The sequence below is a fragment of the Thermobia domestica genome, chromosome 2, assembly GCF_964235325.1.
Source record: "Thermobia domestica chromosome 2, izTheDome1.hap1.1, whole genome shotgun sequence".
NCBI classification, from domain to species: domain Eukaryota; kingdom Metazoa; phylum Arthropoda; class Insecta; order Zygentoma; family Lepismatidae; genus Thermobia; species Thermobia domestica.
Window position 1 is genome coordinate 72,381,809 of NC_137455.1, and position 18,900 is coordinate 72,400,708.

Sequence of the window (18,900 nt, forward strand, 5' to 3'; positions counted from 1 at the left end):
TGTTTAGTTTCAGTACAGTTCCGGTAAGTTTCCGTACCATTGCTAAGAGTTAGTAAGTATAGTACGCAAATAGCGTCATATTTGTGACGCCAAAACTGTATCAAGGATCATGGGCGCCGACTATGTGGGTGCTCCGGAGCTCCAGCACCCACACAAATAATCTTGTGGGTGCGGCGCATAGTTTGATAAGAACAATATAAAATAAATATTTCTCACTTGCCATTATCAAAAAATAATAAGCAACTAAAACATTGGGATGGAAGTTAAAATTTCTAACCTCTAATTTCTAAAATTTCAAACACAATTTTTTCTTTGGAAAGGCAACCAAGCAACATCTTGTCCTCTTCTTTGCCTGTCTCTGTCGTAGTTAAAGGCAGTCCCCATACTACTACTACTACTACTACTACTACTACTACTACTACTACTACTACTACTACTACTACTACTACTACTACTACTACTACTACTACTACTACTACTACTACTACTACTACTACTACTACTACTACTACTACTACTACTACTACTACTACTACTACTACTACTACTACTACTACTACTACTACTACTACTACTACTACTACTACTACTACTACTACTACTACTACTACTACTACTACTACTACTACTACTACTACTACTACTACTACTACTACTACTACTACTACTACTACTACTACTACTACTACTACTACTACTACTACTACTACCACCACCACCACCACCACCACCACCACCACCACCACCACCACCACCACTAATAATAATAATAATAATAATAATAATAATAATAATAATGATAAAGTAACTTCTCAATTTTTGTTATATTGAGTTATTGTTATAATTTCTTATCAAGGTGAAGTCAGTAAATCACATGTGTTCCTCTTGGTTTCATAATGGAAATTGTGTTACGATCGCAATTGTTTTTTAACTTTGAAAATCCTGTACTGGAAAAAGACAGTAAGAATGAGTCGAATTCTACAGTACAGTTAAAACTATTCATCAGTTCTTCATACAAAATCTTATCACACAGCAAGTGCAACTTAAGTGTGTAATCATTCTGAAGTTATATATTGCACATAATTTTCACGGAGATGTTTGTAATTCAACAAATGAGACCTTTAGCATTCCATCTATGTTTATTTTATTTGATATTTATACACTTGAAACACATTGAGTGCGTTTACCTTCAGACTTGTACAAATTCAGCGAATTGTATAATCTACATTGTTACGATGTTATAATTTTATATTTCAATATTCAACAATTAAATATTCTTACAAATTACAGTTTGATTCAAATGTTTAGTACGGTAACCATTTTCTTAATATGATTGTTGTTTTCCTTCTATCTTCTTCTTATGGTAATATAAAATGTAGCCAAAAAGAAAGAAAGAAAAAAAAAAACGAACGCAGATGTAATATCAAAAGTCATTCTTACTGAATTACATTCTGAAGTTATTACATTCTAAAGTTAGTATCCATATTAACTTAGTGTTCCCAGTTGTTTAGCTTATCACAGTTTACGTATGTTGATAAGAGTGTGTGTTACTTTTGACACAACAGAAGTACATATCAAGATGTACTTTGTCACACAAGCATTCGGAAGAGAAGAAAAATGTGCTAACCCTTTTTAAAGTTAATTCTGTCTCAATCGGTCCACAGGATTGGTAAGAACAGAAATTGAAATGAGCAAGTTTTCTTTTAGTCCTCTGAGGATGAAGCGAAGAATGCTCCGAAATTTGTGCTCACTAGTTCGCTTTTACCGGATGGTTCATTACGGTTTACTTGGTGTTTCACTTTTTCTTACACGAAACCATGTAATGTACCAAAATTTTGAATTTCTTGCTATGAAAGTTACAAAAGCTGAGGAAGAAATGTGCTTGAATAATAAATAAATAAATAAATAAATAATATCAACTTGCTATCAAGGTGTCTATTTCATTAGTTAGTGCAAGGGGGCACGGTAGCTAAGTGGTAGAGCGCTTATCTCTGGTACGTGGGATCCCTGGTTCGATCCCCGACCAAGTAATTTGTGGTGAACAACATCGTGTTTGTGGGTGGGTTTTCTCGAGGTACTTTCGTTTCCTCCTACTTTCTCATTCCACCAATTCTTCCATCATCATCTTTAATCTTCGTCTCTCTTGGCCGAAAGGGCATAATCGTGGGACGTTAAACTAAAAGATTTTATTTCATTTTATTAGTTAGTACAGTACAAATAAGAAAATACGATAATTAGAAGCTAATAAAAAAAAATATTTCCAAATGACATCATATCGTATAAATACTTAGTTTTAAGTCAAAACGTTTAAATACTTTTTAATGTTGAATTAATAGGGTTGTTTAAAAAAAATTTAAAACATCTTAGAGATAAATGCTTTTCAGGTTTGGAACTACCATGGTTTAATGTGTAAATAGTACATTATGGTGTCGGTATTTTAATATTTTGATTGCACATTTTGTTTATGTAAGATAGAATTATTTTTAGTATGAGGAAAGCATTAATAAATAAATGAGGCTCAAGCCATACTTACTGATTGAAGCTATAGGGTACATACTACATACAAAAAGTGGACCGATTTTCGAAGTTATATGCTACAGTAAACTCTGATGAATTCCAAGGAAAGTAACTTTTCAACACAAGGCTTAAAACAGATATATTTGTGACTTATCTGCCTATTCAAATTCTTCCTTCTCAATTGCATGACAGTACACTCAGTTGCATAAACATGTAGAAGTAAGTAGATTTACAGCAACGCTGTCAGAATTGATGGCGATAAGATCTCCGAGAGAATCGAAATTATTCAGTAAATAGATAATAAGAGATAAAAACGTAGGTTCACTTTTCTTGTGAAGTTCAAGCCAGTTTTTAAAAAAATTCAGTTACCAGATATATCAGAAATTAATTTTGCACTCTTTTCAATACATTTCAGAAGTACTGATAAATATTTGTTATCCCCACCCAGACAGAAAATGCAGGTAGTTTACAGGCGCCTGTGAAACATGCATAAACAGGCATATTTTTACAGGCACCTGTACGTGCGCCTGAAAATGGAACACTTTTAAACACATGAGACAGGTATCGATTTTTTTCAAGATCATTGCAAGTTCATTTCACGGAAACAGGTGGTTTTCATGTTGATGGGGTTGAAACCTTGCAACGTGAAAAATGCGTGTAAACAACATGTAGAAAGTGGAAAGACATGTACGTAACCGGCATATTCCATGTAGTTGACATATACGTTACCTCATGAGGATCTGACGACAGCAGCTTTTCATTTGATAAAAATGTAATTGACATGTAAAATACATGTGAAATACAGGTGTTAGAATACTAGAATGTAGGCTGCACGCTTTAAGGAGTAATATTACTATTTGATCCATCTAATCCAAGGGTCTGCGCACGCCTCTGTATATATGTGTCAGGACCTTGCATATGTACATGGCAAAGTGGAGACTTGATGTCTGGATATTGCATGTTCCCTACGCCTGTAACGTGAATGTTTCACTCTATCAACCTTGTCCATCGCATTTACCTGTTTAAGCCATTTACTCACTACACGTATCTGTTTAACCCATTTAGTGGCAGTCATGATCATTGCATGTTCCCATTCATCTGTGCATTGCCTATACACTGCATATAGGTGAGCTCACACTTTGCATGTATTACACAAATATTAAATATAATAACATGTATATAAATATAAAAGTGATCACTACTAGTGAATAAATCACTATAATAAGTGAATTACCATGTCACGCGAGAGAGAGCGGGGATTTTCATTATTCACTACTGGTAAATAAAGATACTAGGAATCTAGTCCATCATTTATTTATAATGAATTGAAAGGATGAGCTTAGTTGGCCCTCACAACTAATTCAATTTCTACATAAGGCACGACGTGAATGTCGGCACAATACCTTGGACCAACAAGCTCATTAAACATTGACAATCATTTACAATGAAATTATGTCTTTTACTCCAGTCCATTATCTAAAATAAATAACATTAATTTGAACCATTAAGTCAAATAGCTTTTGGACTTGAGTATTCAAAACTTGAATTAATTTCATATGCAAAATTAGTTAGAGAACAATATTAAATTAAAATTACAGTCCTGGCACATGGGCCTAAGGTGCTTGAGGAATTAGTCTAGGATCTATGTTACCTCTGGTATTAATCTTATGCATGACAAGAAACAAATAAAGAACAATCCCAACTTACATGTTTCCAAGTACATCCAACAGTTGAAAGGATAGACGGACAAAGTCTACGCGTGTACAGCGTACGGATACCGCGACTCGTATAGTTTCGTCCGATAATGATTTACTGACCAACTGAACGAACTGAACCCCTAGTAAATTTTTACTAGTGTTTTTATACACAGTTTGTTTTTCTCTTCTATCTTCCTGTTCTCTATTCTTGGACTTTCTTAACCACAAAATTGTTATTCTCTGTGACGTCAATCAGGAAGTCCTTGTTTATCTCGTCACAGGTCTACCTTGATATTGTCAGAAATAGTTCTTGCTTTCCCTTTCACTACACTATGTTTGTTGAAATTAAGAGGATTGTTTCCGTGAATTCTTTCTAGGTATTTTTCAATCAATTGTTTTTAATAAACAATAAAAAATTTCATTCTAGTCTCTATTCACGTTACACTCCTCCACTTAAAAACATACTACTGAGTGATCCTGAAATGGACACCAATAATTAATTTCAGGCTAGTCTTTTCGGAACACCCTGTATATTGAAACACTGGTAAACACTCACAGATCCAGGGAAGCACTAAAGCAAGAGGGAAGTGAAGAGTGATCGTCACAGCATATGGGTAAGATGCCAGACAGAGAACACGAAAGAATGGAAGTGAAAGACTGTGTGTCATTAATGGTACCAAGTTACATAACACAAAATTACGTAAATCGTAAAATAGACGAATGGTATGGAAGATTTAGATTATTCAACCACATAGTCTAAAATGTAACATTAGAAGTATTGAAACTACAACGTCACATAATCCTTAACATTATTAGAAGCTTGGAAACACTTTAGTCAACGTGAGATTTGTTGGAATTGAAACAGATATTATAACAATTGTTATGTACCAAGAGGTGAACATTAGTATTCCATGTGTATTTAAGAATGATATAACATATATACATCGATACCTAAATGAAAATAATACTTAAAACTACGAAATGAGATACTAATAATACATAGGGTATACATAATATAATATATATATTGTTGGAGATTAATTCTATATTGGTTTCTCTTTCGCACCAACCATTGCTCCAGTAAGTGAGATGCCATAGGCGTCTACTATTCTCTCAAATGCACATTCGCCATCACAGAAATAGTTAAAAGGTGATTAGAAGTTATGGAGTATGAGAGGTTAATCGTTATAACAATGCAGGGTGAAATCAAGAGACCAATGAATGAACGAAAAAAAAAAACATGACAGACTAGTTTTTTTTTCGTTTTTTTTTTTAATTACCCAACACCAAAACATATTTACATAGGTAATCATATTCGTGAAGTAGAACGATGATAATATGGGCTGGTCAAGGGAGCATTCATGGAATCAGGGGACGCAGGTGTGGACGGGGATGCTTCTGATGGACTTAGTAAAGACGACATAAGCACCGCAGTTTCACTAGTTACGGGATTCGTCCGTCTATGGGGACTATTCCTGTATTGAGACGTGATATTGGAATTATAGAATCGTGATCGCGGCCGTCGGCGGGCATATTTGTAAATACAAATACAAGCAATTAACGAAGCTATTAATGCCAACGAACCTAAACTGGCACAAGTGATCACGAAGGTGGATGCGTCAATGAGGTTTGCTGCCTGCGCCACTGGTATCCACAAGATCCACAAGAGAGTCCTGTAAGGAAAATATGGTCGGAATAGAGACGTGTACTGGGACGTCCTTTTATATATATATATAAATATAATGAATGACTCTACATGAAAGATAAAGGCCTAAACTTACACCATAATACACAGGGAAAATAATAGTTTATTTCTGAGCTTTATTTTTGAGGGTAGAAAACAGCGAACTAATATTAACAATTTTCCATATGGGGAAAGAGAACTTGTTACAGGTGGAGATAATTTTGTAACTTCCTCATACATGTCAGCGCTGAAATTAGGTCAGTTGCACATAGCTTTACCAATGACGTCACGGGGTTGCCATCTCAGTGAACCAGGAAGTAATGCGTGCAATTAATAGCGATCATGCACAGTACTTGGGGGAGATAGGCTAGTGACATCGTAGAGGGTAGGAAATCTTGACCTTGGAATTTCCAGCGTGGAACATGGTCAGACAGAACTTCCTTGTTGCAATGCAGAATGCTTTTTAGGGATGTGTCTACAATCACGTGTGTGAATTTTATACTTTCCGTAGTATTGTGCTCTGAGAAAAAAAATGCGGTGAGTGTGTTTTTCGTTATTAGGCGTTGTTAAGCCGCACTGGTGAGTACCTGTAAATTACGTATAATTTTTTTTTTTTTTTTTTTTTTTTTTTGAAAGAGGGAGCTATAATAAATGTGCCTTTAATATCGCAGGTTAGGGATGTTGGTATAGAAGGAAATGCATTCAAAAAGGGTTGCTGTAAAGGAAAGTGGAATACCACAATGAAGGGAGGGTAGGGTGTTTATTGGGCCTAACCACGACCTATGTCGTGTTTTCTTTGGGTGTTACACAATTGTGTCGTTACCTAACTTCGGCCTATGTCGAGGAATTCAGTACTAAGCTGCTTCCTACTTCTTCATCTTTACAACTGAATGCATTTTCTGCTTACGAAGATTATCAGTACATATATTTTCACAGAAATCTATGAGTAATATGTCAATGCTCATTTATGTATACGTGTTACTGCAGTGTTTAGAGGTGAACAAGTCTTATTTTTCAAATGCAAAAGAAGTTTACGCTCAGAATGGGGGGAATCTCCGAATGGGGGAAACGCGGGTTAAGTCCCCTCTGTGACCGACCATAAAAATCCGTAGTTCACAGGATTTATTTCCATTAGTTTGATATTGTAGGCGGCATAGGGAGTCAAAAGTATAAAACATAATGTCCACAAAATTATTTTGTCGTCTAGTGATTTGTTGTATGTACAAGTGGGGCAATATTATGATATGAGTGTGTTAGGGTACTAGCCCAATATGTGTTGCTCTATTTAATATCATACTATTTCCGTAATTTAAAAAAAAAACAAAAACAGATATGGTCAGTGTTTCTATGAGAAAACCTATTGTTGGGGGGGCATAATAGTTCGGGGGCCTAGTCCAATGTTTCACGTTACATATGCAAAGCTAATGACTTTAGTCGTTTCCAGGGGATCATTCATAGAGCTTCGGGGGGCAATGCCTCCCTCAGTTATGTCGAGGAGACACACTTCTGATGGTCGAGAAAGAAAACGTGTAGGATGACTTGTGCAACGAATGAGTATACATTCGTGCGTGTGCCGTAAACAATGCTATGCTACCTGCTAACAAGGGACGGTGCATTCACAAGTAATATGACGTGAGCGCATAACATATTATGTAAGCTAGAAATAGCATTAGTGAAAGTTGGAGTCCATGGCTGAGTCTCCTACAGTAACTGTAATAACGGAGGGGGAAGTGAATGAAACAGCATCGAGTAGAGAATTCCTTCTTTTTTTTAAAAAAAAAACTACTCTTTTCTTGCTAAAACTACTGGGAAAGAAAAAAAATAACTGAAACCGATTGTGAGAACGTGAAATAGAATTGGGAGTTCAAACATGAAGGTTGTTATTATACCAAACACTCATATACATGATATTCCACATTTGTACATCATTAATCTGACTGTAAATATTGCCTGTATTTGGTTACAAACTCTGGATTAGGTCCGTCTTCTGGAATGTAGAGTTTGAGGCGCGCTTTAGTGATCGGAACCTGTTTGTCATTGATAGTAACTAGATATGAGTTACCATCAAGTTTACTATGGATTTCGTGAGGGCCGTCATAGAGTTGTTGAAAGCTCTTACAATCTCCAGGTTTTGTGTATAAACGTCGGACAACAACCTTCTGACCGGGTAAGAATTCCGTCGGCGTTTTTCGCGAGTGTAACTTTTCTTGGCGACGCTCGAAAATCTGATTCCGTCTATGTAAAACGTAATCACGCATTTCACGTGCTTGTGTGAGCCGTTCATGATTGTCGAGGTTATCCTCCGGGGCATTCAATACACGATCTATGGCAAATACAGGTTGAATACCATACAAAATGGAGAATGGACTCACTCCAATCTCTGTAATCGGAGTCTTATTCACAGATGCCGTTGCAATGTGAAGAAACTCAGGCCAGCGTGAATGCTGATCCTTCGTGAGAAAGCGGAGCGCATTTTGTATATCGCCAATTCGACTTTCGGCGTGACCTAGTGTCTGATGGTGTGCGGGAAGGGCGTACTTTACTTCTACTCCCATACTCTCTAAGAATTTCTTGGTTTTTATGGAGGTGTGGCTGGTTTGACGATCTAAATACAAGGTAGATGGGCACGAGAAGGGAATCACGATGTGATCCATGAAAAAGTTAATAAATGCTTCTGATGTTGGGGATTTAATAGGTGCGGTGATGACGTAACCACTGGCGTGGTCAGTCGCGAGGTAGAAGTATTGATGCTTATCCGGTTCAGACGGTATCAAACGGCCAGCAAGATCAATGGAAAAACATCGTAAAATAGTACTCTGGGGCAATTGTTGAATAGTCTCCACAGAAGGGTTGTAAGAGCGTTTGAATAAGGAACACTCATGGCATTTCCGCAGTTTATTATGCAGCCATTTCTTCATTTGTGGGAAGTAATATTTTGCCTTCAACAATTGATACAGCTTAGTAAAGCCTGGGTGGGTCAAAGAGTGCGTGTGCAACTCAGCAAAAATAGAATCCCTTAGTTTGTTAGGGACACAGAGTACAAGTCTATCTTGTGGGATAGCTTTGATTTTTCGATAAAGAATTCCTTTGGAAATCGTGAATTCCTTTTTCCATTGATTATACTGTCTGTGCGATGTGTCATCTGCCTGTAGTGTTCTTAGCACTTTGCCAAAGAATGAATCTTGGCGCTGTAGTTCGCCAACATCAACACGCTTATCAAGTGCCAACAATTGAAATTCGTGGGGAGTTTCTTCCGCCTCTTCAATGGTGTCCTCTGTGACCGGAAGTGGGTTCCGACTAAGCAGGTCGCTTAATGTGTTATTCTGGCCCTTTATATGTTGGATTGTAAACGAGAATGTGCTAAAGAAATCTCGCCAACGCTGAAGTTTGCCACTCAGATGATCCGAACTTTTTAAAGCCGTGACTGCCGTCGAGTCGGTGTAAATTATGAACTCCTGACCTATTAGATATTTATAAAATTTGCGTAAGCCAAAATAGACTGCATACAGTTCTAATTCATAGACGGGCGGAGGTGTTTTCCGTGGGGGGTGACGCGATGATGCATATTGCACCGGATGCCATTCTGTGTCGGATGAACGCTTTTGTAACAGGCACGTTCCAACGCCAATGGTTGAGGCATCCACTACTAAGGCATGGGTGGTGTCAGTAGTAGAGTAAATTTGGAGGAGGGGTGGGCTTGTCAATGCTTGACGCATCTCTCCGAAAGCCTTGTCACGCTCCGGTGTCCAAATTAACTTTTTCGGTGCACCTTTTAATGCATCATACAAGGGTGCCAAATTAAGGGAAATATTTGCAAAAAATCCACGAAAAAAGTTAACTGAAGCTAACCATGACCGCAATTGTTTCACCGTCGTTGGTTTGGGAATTTTCAGAATTGCTTCTATTTTAGCAGGGTCAGGTTGTATGAGACCATTCTCAATAATGAACCCGAGACATTTTAAGCGAGTAACGCCAAACACGGACTTTTTAAGATTAAAGAGTACGTTATACTGTTGGGCAGTAGCAAGTACTTTATCCAAAGTCTCAAGCAGTTCTTCAAAAGTTTGGGCGTGTAGATATATGTCATCTACGTACATCGTGAGTCTACTTGGGTCTACATTTTCGAAAATGTCCCGTAAAACACGTTGAAGCATAATTGTGCTATTTACGTGACCCATTGGCATGGCTGTTAGCTGATACATCGAGTGTGTTAAATTTAGGGATGGGACCGAAAAAGACGTAAAAGGTCTATCCTTTTTATCTAATGGAATTTGGTAGAATGACTGTGTTAAATCTAAGGTACAAAAGAATTTAGCATCTGCCAAATTATCTATAACGTCCGCCATGTTGGCTGGAGCATCTCTTATAGTCAAGGAATGAAGGTTCAATTTTCTGAGATCCAGGCAAATACGCAGTTCATTAGAGTTAGGTTTTGGTATTACTAAGACGTTATTTCTCGTGGGAGAATCACTAAGCTCAATAATTCCCATCTCTAAAAGTTTAAGAATCTGTTCCCGCGCACGTTCTCTAAGACGGTGCGGAATGGTGAACATCGGAGAGCGAAACGATTCCCTAGATTGAAGATCTAATGATGCTTCATATGCTTCAATATGAGAAAAATCTACGTCTGACCATTTGAAAACAGTTGCGTATTTCAATAGTCTATCTCTAATCTGTTTTTGCTGTTGTGCCGTGAGATCTTGGTTTATGTTAAATTTAGATTGGTCAATGAGATGTCCTATCGTTTCCCTTCGCTGTTTAACTTTTTGTAGCACTTGCTGCCTAGTAGGAGTAAATAGCTTTCTAATGGTATTCACTCGCGCTGTTTCTGGAATGTCTGTCAGCTCAGACGCAATAGCTATAGGCGTTCCTTTATGAAACCGTTTGGGCTTGGAAGCCAAATTTACTACTGGAACCGCTATGTTGTCTACGCTGGCTGCCGTGTGTGCTATGAAACAACGTTTAAGGTTTCTGTTTATCGGCGTGTGAATGTGCAGAGTATTGAAATTACTAGCTAACGGGATTTCAAGTGGGACAAACGTCACTGAACGTGGAGGAACCGTGATAGTTTGTTTACAAACCAAAATTAAGTGTTTGTTTGTTTTCACCTGTTTTGCAACTTCTTCCGGCAACTTATTAATGCATTGTGGTAGTTTCTGTTCTTTGTTAGGAAAATAACCTAAATGACGTAATGTAAGCGTATTCGTCTGGTATTCAATTACTGCCTGGTGTGTTCTGAGGAAATTATTTGCCAAAATTATGGGGAATTTCGGAATGGGGATAAGCCGAAACAACACAGTAAAGAATTTTCCAGCTAATTTAATTTTAATATACGTAGCATGGGTCAGAACCATTGGTTTGTCACTGATACCATAAATGGATGTTTGTAACGGAAAAACAGACACGTTTTTTGGCAATGCGGACCACGGAATTATAGACGTTTCCGCGCCACTGTCCAAAAGAAAACGCTTCTTTACATCACCTAAATGACCTTCCACATATGCTAGTTGACCATCGAGGTGTAGTGGTAGCGTAATTGACGAAGTTGCATGATGTAGTGTTGTTGCTACAGGGGTAGGCTCGGGCAAAACTGCAGGAGCGGAGGGCTCCTGCACCGTACCTAGTTTTTTTGATCAGTAACGGCACTAGAAGTTGGGGGTGGTTGGGCTACCGGATGCGGCGTGGGTTGGTAGAATGGGTATGGAGGAGGAGGAGGGTATCCATAGTATGGATACGGTGCTGCATACGGAGGGTATGCGGGGGGAAGTTGACCAACATATGATTGGGGATTATTCCCAAGGGGCTGTTTATTTGCCTGTTTTTTCTTTTTGTTCTTGGGCTTCTGCTTCGTGTTACGTACTGGGTTCGATTCCATGCCTCTGTCAGAACCTTGCCCTTTCTTATGTCCCTTTTGCTGCCACGGTGGACAATTTTGACATGTCGGTTGTGCCTGAGGATGGTGATGCTGCCGCTGATAATGACCATCATTAGCAGGTGAATGTGCCCGTGAGGTGGGGGGGCGATAAGGTTTTTCGGCAAAATGGACATGCGAAACGGATGCCTTTTGATTAAACTGTAGTTGGAGTGATTCGAGTTTCTCCAATATCTCAGAAAAAGGATCTGCCTGTGCTACCGGGTTCGATTGCATTTTGGGAGCTGTTGCTGGCGATGCCACTGCATGATGCCTGGGATCGCTAGCTACAGTATCTTGGTCGCAAAGACGTTTGTGAAGCAGTAGGTCTGCTTTTTGCCGTGTGAACGCGTCCTGCACCAAAGCATCAAAATTAGGATACGTCTTTTGTGAAAAATAGTGCATATGCGATGGAAGCATAGCAATGACCGCGTCTGCTATGAAATCTTTAAACGATAGATTGGGATTGTATTTATCCGCTAAAAATTTCTTTTCGAATAAGAAATGTGTTAAAAGTTCTCCCGGGGCCTGCACTCGCGATCTATACGCATTCAACGCCGTTAAAGGTAACTGAGATGAACCGAACTGTTCTTCAAAGGCCGCTTTTAATCCTGCCCAGTCTTTTGTACGTAAAACATTTTCCTGTGTTTTGTACCAATATAAGGGAGGACCACTCAAACACGTGGGAAAAATAGCCTTTATGCGATCTGAAGACCAACCGTTAATCTCGGCTAAACGTTCAAAGTTCGCTAAGAATCTATCTACATTTTCGGAAGGTCCATCAGAGAACACATCTAAAGAAACAGAAGGGATAATCATCGAAACGGGGTTAGCACTATTAGATCTACTGCCAGAGCGCGTATTAGCCATAGTTAACACAATTACACACTAAGAAACACTACTAAACAAAAAAATGGCAAATTGCACTGAGAGAGAACAGCGAAAAAATACAATGTCACTTAAAGATTAGGAGCAAAGGTCATGCATAGCATAAAATCAAAACCAAAGTAGCATAATCCTTATAATTCCTCTATAAGTTCGGGGAGCCATATTACACAAATATTAAATATATTAACATGTATATAAATATAAAAGTGATCACTACTAGTGAATAAATCACTATAATAAGTGAATTACCATGTCACGCGAGAGAGAGCGGGGATTTTCATTATTCACTACTGGTAAATAAAGATACTAGGAATCTAGTCCATCATTTATTTATAATGGATTGAAAGGATGAGCTTAGTTGGCCCTCACAACTAATTCAATTTCTACATAAGGCACGACGTGAATGTCGGCACAATACCTTGGACCAACAAGCTCATTAAACATTGACAATCATTTACAATGAAATTATGTCTTTTACTCCAGTCCATTATCTAAAATAAATAACATTAATTTGAACCATTAAGTCAAATAGCTTTTGGACTTGAGTATTCAAAACTTGAATTAATTTCATATGCAAAATTAGTTAGAGAACAATGTTAAATTAAAATTACAGTCCTGGCACATGGGCCTAAGGTGCTTGAGGAATTAGTCTAGGATCTATGTTACCTCTGGTATTAATCTTATGCATGACAAGAAACAAATAAAGAACAATCCCAACTTACATGTTTCCAAGTACATCCAACAGTTGAAAGGATAGACGGACAAAGTCTACGCGTGTACAGCGTACGGATACCGCGACTCGTATAGTTTCGTCCGATAATGATTTACTGACCAACTGAACGAACTGAACCCCTAGTAAATTTTTACTAGTGTTTTTATACACAGTTTGTTTTTCTCTTCTATCTTCCTGTTCTCTATTCTTGGACTTTCTTAACCACAAAATTGTTATTCTCTGTGACGTCAATCAGGAAGTCCTTGTTTATCTCGTCACAGGTCTACCTTGATATTGTCAGAAATAGTTCTTGCTTTCCCTTTCACTACACTATGTTTGTTGAAATTAAGAGGATTGTTTCCGTGAATTCTTTCTAGGTATTTTTCAATCAATTGTTTTTAATAAACAATAAAAAAATTTCATTCTAGTCTCTATTCACGTTACACATGTTACAGGCAATGTGTCCAATTCTATTCCAATGTACAATACATGTGTCAGAACCTTGCATATGTGTATGACAAACTGGAGACTTGGTGCCGGAATATTACATGTTTCTTTACACCTGTAACATTAATGATTCACTCCAATCAATCTTGTTCATTGCATGCATCTGTTTAACCCATTTGTTGGCAATCATGATCATTGCATTTTCCGTTTATCTGCACATTGTATATAGGTGGGTTCACACTTCGCATGTACACGAAGATAATACAGGCAATGTATTCAGTTGTAATCCCATGTATTATACATGTGTCAGGACCTTGCATAGCGAATGTCGAATTGGAGACTTGTGCCTGAATATTGCATGTCTCCTATGCCTATAATGTGAATATTTACCTCCAATCCTCCTTGTTCAGCACACGTATCTGTTTAATCCATTTATTGGCAATCATGATCATTGCATGTTCCCGTTCACCCGTACATTGCCTGGACACTGCACGTAGGGGAGTTACACACTTACGCATGTACACGAAAATGATAAATGTAAAATAACATATATATTCTACATCAAGCGTTTTCCATGCTATACACTAATACATGGTATTTATATGTAATGCGAATGTCATATATGTATATTACATGTTGATAAACAGGCACCTTCCTTGTATTTTTCATTCTTACTGTATTGCGAATGATATCAACAATCCATTCAAGGTTCTTTACATGTACACATTCCCTCCATTTACTTGCATGTTATCATTTTAATGTACAGGCTCTGTACAACGCGTGATTCCGTGCAAAATTTTCAACAGAAGTTTAATACTTTTTCGACGTGCATAACACCTGAAAACAATGTGCCTGTAATATTTTCTTTACAACCTTATTGCATGTGTTTTCGCCGAAACAGGCGCCTGTATAATGCCTGTCAAAATCTGACAGGCTTTTACAGGCAGTTCCATCTACAAAACATTGCATGTTTCCTCAAAAATTTTCATAATAGTCGTCATTTTTAAAAACCCGTATTTGTTTCAAACATAACATAGATGTTGTTTTCGATATTTACATGTATATTGGATGTTCCCACAATAATAATCGCAGATGGAAGGATATATGCCAAAACTAATAATAATGATAAGTTGAGGAATAGGTCAAGTAATGGCTGGTTTTAGAGATATTAGTGGCAGAATCTTTGTGTGTTTATTGTCTATGAAGCTAAGCAGCAGTAAACAACGTAGTGTAGCAAATGGCAGTAGAGGCTGCACAAATAGAATATACTGTGCTCAATGCCAGAACTGAGCTGCATAACACTATCCAAAAGTAGTAAGAAAATTTTCATGATACTTTCGACTGTCAGTAGATTGTTAAAGTGGGAATTGCTCCTAACATTTCGTCATAATTTTCAACATTTTGCCTTTCCACTCTGTAGTTTTTGTTGTAATTTGTTAGAGCGCATTAGTTATTACTGTTAAATTCATTAATAATAGATACTTTAAAATAAGTTACCCGAGCATGCAATGTTAATCAATATGTACGTTGGTTATATGTGAGTTAAGCCTCCCTTTTAACACCGAGGCTATATGAATCATGAACTTACATCTAAATGTGTGATCTACATTGTGTGAGCTCCCACCGGGAATCAAACCCAGTTCACTACAGTGGAACTTTAATCGAGTTGTATGTATGTATGAAACGAGCCGTTACCCGACATGTATTTTGAGTTCTTATTTTGGCATCGGCTGTTCTTCAGATGCAGTATCAGTAAATAACATTCTCTGTTTGTTCTACAGTGAAATAAATTTTGTAAACATCATAACATTTTCTGATACTGATGTATATATTTTTTTCTTTTATAGTTAAAAAATACAAACATTCCAGAGGAAAATAGCCTTGCTTTTATGTTTGCGTGCGTTGGAAGAGGAAAAGGTCTGTACAGAAGCCACAATGTAGAATCCCAAATATTTCGCAAGTATTTTCCGAATACACCACTTTTCGGATTCTTCGGCAATGGGGAAATAGGTGTACAGTATCTTCCACAGTTTGGCGCTGTTGAAGAAGTGAAAAACTCTTTTAGAACTACGCCCAGAAGTTACCGAAAGAAACGAGATGAGTTGTTCCATGGTTATACAACTATATTTGTCATTGTGTCTCTTGGGAAGACGTTGAGATCGAAGTAATCAACTACAGGAATATCTTATTCAGTAGTGAGAGGGTGAAATGAGACCTGATTAAACTTCATTTACAGTTGTGATGTATCACCTAAATGTAAATTGGTGTTGTAGATATATTTTTGTGTAGAAACATTTATGATTTTGATGTATTGTTTTGTGATTGTACTTAACGAGCTAAGGTTTGGTCTGCAGTGAAATAAATTTTAAAAGAAATAAACTTTTTTACCTTTCATAAGAGAAAAAGAATATTGTTTTTCGAATTTTTCAATCTGGTTTCGTCTGAGTGTATTTAGTAATAGTGGTATTTTTTAGGTAATATATTCCAGTGTTGTATTTCACATGATAACTGTTGTAAGCAAGAAAGAGACGTCTCTGGAGTGGAGTGTGAAACGCACCGGCTGTCACCAGAATGGCTGTCTATAAAGTACTGTCCAGTCTTTCAACATGAATTTATTTATATATTTTTTAAATGAATTTAAAGTCAAAAGACCCGACTGCAGTTTAGAGAGTTATTATTCGTTTGTTTCTTTTGTTAAACAAAATAAAGTATATATTTTTGAAATCCTTATGTTGTGTGATTTGTTTTTTATTTCTGCCATAGAAGATTACTGAATTAAAAAATCAACGCTAAGAGGAACAAACTTTTGTTAACACTTTTTTTTAAGTACAGCTACTGATAATTCAGAGATCCGAATTTTAAATTTACATTTAATTATGTTTCAAATTAAGAACTACTTATTGCAACAGGAAAGTAAAGGGAAGCACATCCAGTAACCGTTCATATTGCGTATTAAAACATCGTCATACAAATATATGGCGTACAAACTTTCAAACTATATATAAACTTATTACGTGGCAAGTCAGTGTTCTACTGAACCGCGTCAAATGTAAGTAAACAAATTGCTTAAAATAAAAATAATTTTACCAAGTTTAAACTGTCTCGTTGAAAAAAAAAATAAAGGCAAATTTGAATTATTTTGTCCTCTAAGCGTACTTTTTAAAATTTTGCATTAAAGTAATTTACAAAAATATTCTCATCCAATCACATATAATAAACGGTAAATGTTTCACAATCGATGTTGCTGCATGCGCTATCGGATGTTAAAGTGTGCAGGAAATTTTCCGATTTAAAATTATTAAAGCTATTGCAACATAAACTGTACTGTTTCAGTTTAATTATTTAAAAAGGGCGTTAAATGTAACCAGTAAGAGCTTTTAGTTACGTACGACCTACACTCACCATCCAAAACATTATGGCCACCTATGTAATATCTCTGTGTCCATTTTTTGCTCGCGAGACAGCAGGAATGTGTTTTATCATAGAAATAACGACACTTTGGTAGGTGGTTGGAGGCATGACAAACTATATCTGCACACACACACTCACAAGTCACGTGATTCTTGGAAATTCGTGGAGGAACTGAATGAGCTCGGATCTGACGTTCAGTGACATCCCAAAGATGTTCAATTGGGTTAAGATCAGGTGAAATTGGGGGCTAATGCAGTAATTGAAACTTACTACAGTGCTCCCATACTACTGCAGCACAACGTTGGTTTTCTGACAAGGAGCGTTATCTCGTTGAACCATTCCATTGCCAGTTAGACACAAGGCCGACATGAATTGGCGTATATGATCAGGAATGACCTGCCGATAGCTAGGAGCCGCTATGGTGCCCTCCACACGCGGCCCACAGATGACCATGTGAAAGTTCTTCAAATTATAATGGGGACACTACCGGCTTGTTCTAATGTGCACGTCTCGCGTAACCGTTCCGATTGTAGTAGAGAGACGATTGGGAATAAACATCTCGGAAACAGCGCGACTTGTCGGGTGTTCGTGACGTTCTGTGGTGTTCCGAAAGACGACGGATTTTGACCCATCCATCAATGTAATGAAGGTAGTATGGGACTATGTAACTTTGTGTGATTGTTCGTCGGTCAATGACGATGGGCATGTGCCTGTGCCAGTCGTAATCGACGATACCGTGCAATTAACATTGGTACACGTGTGGGTCGTCGGCCGCGAAGCCCCATATCTAAGTTCTGCTTTGCTTACTATTAAAGTCTGCTGTTAATTATGCTACAGTACGTGCCCTAGCTAGTTTTACCAACCACGAAAATCTATGATGTGCGACATCTTTAGTGAGGTGTGACCGCCCCATGTCTTTGTTTCGGTGCTGGTTTTACTAAGTCTCATCTTTAGGAGACACCACAGCACGTCACGAACACCCGACAAGTCACGCTGTTCCCGAGATGTTTATTCCCAATCGTATCTCTACTACAATCTGATCCGTACCAAATTTTGAAATATCGCCGGCCTTTCCCATTTTACGACCAACAGCATATTGACTGATCGCCTGAGATCCCTGTCTCAGGCGAACGGCTCTGCGGTGCTTCGTGACTTACTTCAATGCACCAAACAACTTCGTTCTAAAAGTAGCGAGTGATCATCGTGATTTGGCTGGTGAATGGAGAACTATGATTTCCCAACCTGTGGTACTTAAACCGCTGTTGGCGGTAGGCCAGTAGAAAAGGTTGAGAAAATCTGGTGTGGAGTGTACAGCGAACTAAGGGCGTAGATGAAACAATACTAAAATTAAAATGAATTTTTTCTGTTTTACGTTCCATTGTTATGATCTTTATACTAAAGGAGACAAATGATTAATGAAAGTGAACGATTATAAAGAATTGATGAAATGAAGACGTTGGAGGAAACTGAAGAAGCCCGAGGAAACCCACAGACACTACAAACTCATAGCATGGGATGGAACCAAGGACCCTTAGCATCATAGTTATAAACCTGCTATCAAGGAACGTATACCTCGTTTTAATATTATTCTAATTGTTAGGATCACGCTGTGGGGCTTAGGAGTTTGTAATGT

General features: G+C 37.7%; 1 protein-coding gene across 3 annotated transcripts in view; it reads left to right on the top strand.

Annotated features, from left to right (window-relative positions):
* The window catches only part of LOC145672651 (F-box only protein 22-like), a 44,369-nt gene extending 27,783 nt beyond the window's left edge, over window positions 1-16,586 (top strand). For all 3 annotated transcript variants that reach the window (XM_081741828.1, XM_081741817.1, XM_081741821.1), the window contains exon 6: window positions 15,704-16,586. In XM_081741828.1, coding sequence (XP_081597954.1) covers window positions 15,704-16,024 — 321 coding nt within the window. In that variant the 3' untranslated portion in view covers window positions 16,025-16,586. The remainder of the gene's footprint in view (window positions 1-15,703) is intronic.
* The last annotated feature ends 2,314 nt before the right edge of the window (window positions 16,587-18,900 follow it).